The sequence below is a fragment of the Azolla caroliniana genome, unplaced genomic scaffold (assembly GCF_043228905.1).
Source record: "Azolla caroliniana isolate FFs.n. ecotype wild unplaced genomic scaffold, voAzoCaro1.0.p SCAF_6, whole genome shotgun sequence".
In the NCBI taxonomy this organism is placed as follows: Eukaryota; Viridiplantae; Streptophyta; class Polypodiopsida; order Salviniales; family Salviniaceae; genus Azolla; species Azolla caroliniana.
Genome location: NW_028230441.1, coordinates 3,878,162 through 3,885,629, shown reverse-complemented (window position 1 = coordinate 3,885,629; position 7,468 = coordinate 3,878,162). Strand labels below are relative to the sequence as shown.

Genomic DNA, 7,468 nt, shown 5'->3' with positions numbered 1-7,468 from the left:
AGGCCAAAACATTGAAAGCTTTCCATTGTATTAAATTACTCATTATTGTACATAATGCATGGTTCATCCTTATGCTTGCTCTTCACAAGAATAACCTTCATGTTGGAGCTATTGATACTTCACTTAGTCTACACAATGCATTCATAAGCTTTTGTGCATCTCATAAAGTTTTTGCTAAAAACATTACATCATCTACATACAACAAAAAGCATGATAACTACATTCCTCATGAAAACTCCTTTGTTGGCTTCTTCTTTTACAAACTTGATAGTCGTTTGTATTCATTCATCAATACATAAACTAATAGTTCTGTTGAAAATGTTTGAAATTTCGTCGCCCATATGACCTTCTCATAGATTTGGGAAATTGCTAGGATATATTCAATTGGTACCCCAAGTTCTTCCATGTGCCTCCACATATGCTCATGAGGTACTACATCAAAAGCTTTATTATTGTCTAGGAATAAACAATTTTAACCCTTACCTCTCAAACAACTTTTTTCTATTAATGCTTGATGAGTGACATGTTGATCGATGGTGCATGGTGTTTTCAAACGTTATTTATCCATAATATATCTTGTCATGCTTTTAGCCCATGCACATACCTTTGGTTCCATTATATATTCAATTAATTTTCCATAATTGAACCTATCATGATTGTCCAATAAATGTTCACATTATTTATATCTCCACCTTTATGTTGAGGTTTAATCCAATGTGTACTCTAATAATATAGCACACTATGTCACGATGCATGATTAAACATATTATTTGTCCATGCAAGTGCACACTTTCCCATCCATTTGAGCATTTCAGCGTTTATACATTTGAGCATTTCAACGTTTCCCATGCCTTTTGAGAGGCTAATTTCCTAAGCCCTATGCATACATCTTTAATCGTAAAGAAGGGTGTGGAAGTGCACTAATAGCAAGAGGTCAAAGAGTGGTTGAGGTTGATGGACCCAACTTGATCCATACTCCTCATTCATTGGTTCTCTAATTGTTTTCCACTTCCTTCCATACTTCTGTCATTTTTTCCTTCTTTGCCTTGTCCATTGTTGTTATAAAGGGTACATTTTTTTATCACTTCATCTTGTTATTTTCCACATGCTACATAATTCACTTGTTTGACATTAGCTTTGTACAAATACTAGTAGTCTATAAACACGTTCAAATTTATGTTTACCAAATTCCATGGGTTAAAAAGCTTCCAACTACTCAAATTCAACATCTATTTTAGTAAGAAGAGTAGACCAACAAATTCTTCGGCCTTATTGAAACAATTAATGCCTTTCTTGGTGCAATATTTTTCCTTTTTGCCATTATCTTCCATCTTTTTTGGTGTAGTTAAGAACCTTGTGATGGTTGTCGCAAAGGCTATGGTTATTGCTATTCCCTCATCTTTTTTCTCTCCTCATGCATGGATATTAATCGTCATTTATGTGATCATCATATGGATCGCCAACACATAGGTCATAAGCATCAATCAAGAAGGTGTTGTCACATGGATAAATTATCATGGAGCAAACCATAGTTGCATGAAGCATTGTGCTCTTGGCCAAATGAAGTTGTGTGGTTGTGGTAGATATAATTATTAGGAGGGAAGGGTTCGTTTGAGAAGACCTCTTTGGTCAAGCTATAGTTCTTGGCAAGTGTAATTTTAGTCAATGGTATGGCCTAGATGGTATGTTAGCTTGGTGGCACAGAACTTGGCAAGGTCATTGCATATGCATTGCTACATGGGGTGGTTGCTTGTATGACACAAATCACACATGGTGGAAGTGTGAAACCTCTTGCCGGGTTGTTGTGGGTGGGTTGGTGAGATAATTATTGCTATTAGCATATAAGTTGATGTAATTACTCATGAAGACCTAAACAAATAGGTCTTACACCATGAATACAAGAAAGAAGACAAATTGTAATGAACTCACAATTGTAACACGACACTCCATCGACTCACATTGAGAATGACGTTCCATTAACTCACATCACGCTCATCTCATTGGTTGGCATATCCTTCTACATCCAACTAACACTCAAGGCTACATAAAATGAAGGATTCTTACAAAAAGATATAGTTGTGTCCTTATATGTTCCATTAGTAAGTAATTAATTGTGTTGTTAAGATCATGGCAACAATGCTTTCTTGGATCATGATGACCTATATCAACTAGAATGGAGCTAAGCATGATGTATGGCATCCATCTAACAAGGAAAGTCATCGTTAGTGGAGAGATGGAGAGCTTTCAACTCTCGTTTGAAGAGGAGACAAACGAAGAAGAAGCACATTCAGTACAAAGACGTTGCAACCAAGAAACAATGGACACTATTTGAAATCACCAAAGTCAAGGAAATAGCAATTGTACATGTTAGAGAGCAAATGTCATCCCTCATTACAATAAACTCCTCGATTTGGATGACCATTGTTCCTCAATGTATGGATTGTGAACCATGACTCGAGAGGAATTGGATGCATTGAAGATAGTAGAATTTCAGTTACCATTGGATGGGCAAGTCACGAAGTGAGAGTACAATCAATTAGCATCCAAGTTGCTTGAGAGTGAGAGTACAATCAATTAGCATCCAAGTTGCTTGAGAACCAGTGGGACTAAATCACTTTTTGACAATGGTTAAATGTGTCTAGGAGCCCAAAAAGGATAGAAAAAAGGAGGAATGTTCACATTTTCACATGCATAAATGAGCTTAACAACCACTAACCATCCTATGACAATCCACCGAAAAAGGAAGGTGCCATTTTGGCCATGGTGGGAAACATATCACAGAAAAGAATGCCAGAAAAATTATTTGGATAGACACCCCTCATAACCAGCTAAGAAAAGCTCAACTCTTGGAGTTCACATCAATAATGCCTAACATTTTGCTTTTCAATATAGGTCATGCACCTACCCATATAAGATTATAGACCAAAACTCTCTCTCCAATGAAAGATGGATCAATTATTAAAGTGGTTGTGTAATATGTTATAGCTAAGTGCACCCAATTTAATATTCAAGCTATTTCATGCCAAGTGAAAGTGGGTACTGCAAATCAATGAGAGACGTTCTTCCTTTTGTGGGTCAAATAAATGCAAAAATGGACCAAGTTACAGAATATATCAGTAGCAATTCGATCTAAAACTACATCGCAACAAGACATGTTTTGATTATCTCCAAGATATAACCATCCCAAATGCCATGATCCAAGTGTAACAGCAGATCTAAGAAGCGTAGCAATATCCTTTGAAAATCGGTTTACTTGCATTAAACAAATATATATGAAACCACTTTATCAACCTCTAAGCAAAACATGTTGATTGCAATAATATCACCATATTAACATTCAAGATCTCGGCATCGGGTGAACAAGAATCAAAAAACGTTTTTGCTCACGAAATGAGTAACAAAGAAATCACTATGGAGTAGAAAGGGATATTCTTATACTTCATGGGATCACAACAAATTGAGATTATACTTCCGGAAAAATGTAGGAATTCAAGTAGCCAAAAAATGAAGAAGTAGGAAGTTAGTTCCAATAAACACTGAGAATCATAGGCCTTCTCAAATCTGGTAGAGATTATTCAATGTTGTTGAGTAAACTAAAAAGCAATTGTGTATAAGATACAACGTTAAAAATCACAATATGTTAAGTGGTAAGATCACAAGAGACCAAAAGTAATCTGTCGCCAAAAATATTGAGCAGCATGTCAATGTTTAAATTGCAACGTTTGTCTAATCCATTGTATCACACGTTTTAACGAATGAAATACATATAAACGTTTCTCTTCATACAAATGCCTGGGAAGCCCCTCATCGCATCCCCTTCTTTCCAACATCATAAATTAAAAGTGAGGTGTGCCATTTCGCAACACTATTGTGAATGGCATGTTCCGTCACACGAGATCCGCGCAGCAGTTTATTTCTGAAGCCATTCAAATAGCACAAATTTTTTATTTTTTTTGGGGGGGGGGGGGGGGGGGTTGGAAAGGGGACACATTACGAGCTTCTTAAGTTCTGGCAGAAGATGGAGGTAAGACTTCTGTGTCACAGATTGCTTTCATTTCACATGGAAGGGGGGAGGGGGGCACACTTTCGAGCACTGCCTAGTATTTCTCCAAATGTGGTTGGTGGTCACCAAAATTAGTCAGTTAAGAGACTTCTTCCTTCCACATCACTTGTGATTAGCTCTCCATAAGAAAGGCTTTTGCTAACCTTCTAATTTCCATATAGATATATAGATGTGCATGTATTGTTATTTTACCATTTAGGCTAGTCAACCATGTTTAGTGGTGAGGCATGCCAGGAATCTGGGGATGGAGCAGGGAGAGAATGATGAGAAGAGATAGTCGGGCGTGTCCTCGGTGGGGTCGATATAGGAGAGGGCGAATTTCGAGAAAGTGGAGACGGATACCGGGATGATGCTAATGAGACCTGGTGAGGAGATGCGTGTTGCGAGGAGACGGGTGACTGTTGTTGAGGAGATTTGCGTAAATCCATGTGAGAAGTGCCTTGCTGAGGAGAAGAAACCGGAGAGGCTTGTTGCGACGGCATGCGGGGCAGCCCATGGATGGGCGAGCGCCGAGGTGATACCTCCCTTCCAGGGGATGTCGCATTTTGATGATCTCCATTGGGAGAATCCATTGCCCTGGTTTTGCCATTGTTCTGAGGCGTCTGTGGTGCAGATGCCATGGTATTGTTGAGGTGGAAGCGCATTCCAAAGCTGAATGAGAGTGGCGGCGTCCTCACCTCAGAAAATCCCTCCAGCATGTGGAGAACTTTACACATACTAGGTCTTAAGGATGGTTGGTCTTGGATGCACCAAAAGGCTATTTGGATCACTCGAGTCGCTTCCGCGAGCTCAATCTCACTGAGTGAACCCAGATTCATGTCCAAGATCTCATCGACCTGCCCGTCCTTGAATTTCTGGGATGCAAAGGCCGGGAAGTACCAGCTCTCATCGTCTCCATGAAGCACCAACCTCGACACATCCACGTTTTTCCGGCCACTTACAATCTCTAGCAAAACCATGCCAAAGCTATAGACATCACTTTTCTCACTGGCATTTGTGATGATCAAGCACTCAGGGGCCATGTAGCCTGGTGTTCCTCTCATTCTCGTGAAGGCTGTGTTGTGATCCTCATTGACTAACCTCGAGAGCCCAAAGTCCGAGATCTTCGCCACAAAGTTTTCATCCAACAAAATGTTTTGGGGCTTGATGTCTAGATGTATGATACTGTTACGGCATTGTTCATGCAAGAAATAGAGTCCACGGGCAGTGTGTGCGGCGATGGATAGGCGGGTCTTCCAGTCGAGGTGTGAACCAGGTCGAGACGAACCTTTCTGAAAGAGCCATGTATCGAGAGATCCATTGGACACAAACTCATACACGAGGAGGCGGTGTGCTCCCTCAGCACAGAAACCTCGGAGATGGACCAGATTTTGATGATTGATGTTGCTTAGAGTGATCACCTCATTTCGAAATTCCTTCAGGCCTTGTGAGCTTGTTGTGATATTCTCAAGTTGCTTGACTGCTACGCTGGATCCATCTGGAAAGACACCTCGATAGACTGAACCGAAACCCCCCACCCCGAGCTTTTGACTAAACTCCCATGTGGCAGCCTGAAGCTCTTTGAATGAGAATCGCCTCGGTTGGCCTGGTAACGATGATAGGAGATCGTCTTCATCCTTGTTGAAGGCAAATCGGCGCAAACCCTTCTTCTCCTTCCGATAAAACCACACCGCAAATATGAGCACGGAGATCGTCGTGGCGACAGTGATCCCCACAATGAGCTTGAACTCCGAATTTCTCTTTTCAGTTCTCACAAGTGCCTGCAGCTTGACAGCGGCCACATAACTCGGATCTACAACACTAATCATAGACATGACTTCCTCATGAAGAAAGCAGTTCTTGGAATTAGTCCTATAGAATGCTGCTTTACATGAGCAATTCCTTGCACAAGCTTCTTGGCAAATGGCAAATGAAGTATTGTGAAGGGTGGGAACAATATGGTCATTAGCAAAATAGTCTACACCTTTTACTTCCAAGAAGCGGTGTTCACTGTCCGGCTGACACTCGAGAGAAATATTGAGAGTACATTTGTTGGAGGTAAGCAGAAACTTAGTGCTATTAGATATGACATTAAAAGGCGGTAGCGTAGAGTTGTTACCTGGACATTTACATGATGGTCCCAAACTCGATGTGGAACAGACGGCATATGGGCCACAAGCATTAGGAATGCCGCATGAGCCATGGCTAATGTTCTTGAAGAGGTCATAAGAAGGCTTGTGATCTGGGTAGTAACCCCTTAGAACCCCATCGGGGTCCAGCCGAATGAAGGAAACAGGGCCTTCAAACTCGACGGGAGGGTGCGACTGGGGATCGATTTCGCAAGGCGGAGTGAGTGGAGCCTGTGTTTCGGTTAAGTTATATTCTGTCAAGCTCAAATGAGTGTGATTACAAGGGCTATTCAACACAGCCTGGAGGGTTGTGGGGGTCCAAGGGTATGCAAATGCACAGTAAGGGAGGGGTTGGGAGGTGGAATTCTCATAGAAAACCAGGCCCCCGGGTTTCATGATGGCGACGAAATTGGCGGTTAGGGAGATGTGAGACGAGAAACCTGCCTGGATCATGGTGCCGGGCTCGAGGATCTGACCGGGGACGAGCAGATCTATGGGTTCGCTGAAGCTTTCCCAGAGGGTGAGATTGCGGCTATCGAACAGGATAAGGTTGCCATCGGGGGTGAGAGCGAAGCCGGCTGCATCGGAGGCATTGTCGAAGCCCCAGAGGCGGGAGCCGTCGGCGTCGCGGAGGATGAGGTGGCTCCGGGTGGGGTCGAGGGTGAGGCTCGCGTTCTCTCGCACCGGGTGCTGCCGATTGGCCACCCAGATGGGGGTGTTGGGCATCGAGGTGCCCGACACCACGATGAAGTAGCCGCTGCGATCGGCCGACACGAGGCACCCAAAGGTCGCGGGGGGGTTGGACAGGAAGGTGGTGGTGATGATGCCTGGGATCCTCTCGCTCTTATTGCAGCCCAGAGAGAAGTGGGGGGTCTCAAAGTACTTGATCACTGAGGAAGGAGGCAGCAGTGGTGCTGCTGTTCCTTGTGCCATAGCTCTGCCCCTGCTTCCTCCTCCTTGGTAGTCCTCTATCATGCCTGCCTGAAACTTGAAGAGGCAGATGATGAACAATATGAGGAATGAAGAACAGGGAGGAGCGTCCATTCTTATTAGATTAGCTGTTTGTTTTTGATCGAACCGGAATGTGTCTTGTCACATTCTGTTTGTTCTTCTCTCTCCACAGATTATATCCTCCACTGTTCTCGTCCGTTGAGCTTATCCATTGCCCATTCTCCCCTCCTCTCTCTCTCTCTCTCTCTGCTCTGCTCTGCTCTGCTCTGCTCTTCGCTTCCTCCCTCTACCTCTGTCTCTGTCTCTGTCTCTACCTCTGTCTCTGGTCTCTGGTCTGTGTGTGTGT

The 7,468-nt window shown here is 42.9% G+C and overlaps 1 protein-coding gene across 1 annotated transcript; it reads right to left on the bottom strand.

Annotated features, from left to right (window-relative positions):
- Positions 1-3,677: 3,677 nt before the first annotated feature.
- LOC147862655 (G-type lectin S-receptor-like serine/threonine-protein kinase SD2-5) lies at positions 3,678-7,230 on the bottom strand. Its single transcript, XM_087320802.1, has one exon. It carries the CDS (start codon positions 7,213-7,215, stop codon positions 4,264-4,266), a length of 2,952 nt encoding a protein of 983 aa, XP_087176928.1. The 5' UTR covers positions 7,216-7,230; the 3' UTR covers positions 3,678-4,263.
- Between the last annotated feature and the right edge of the window lie 238 nt (positions 7,231-7,468).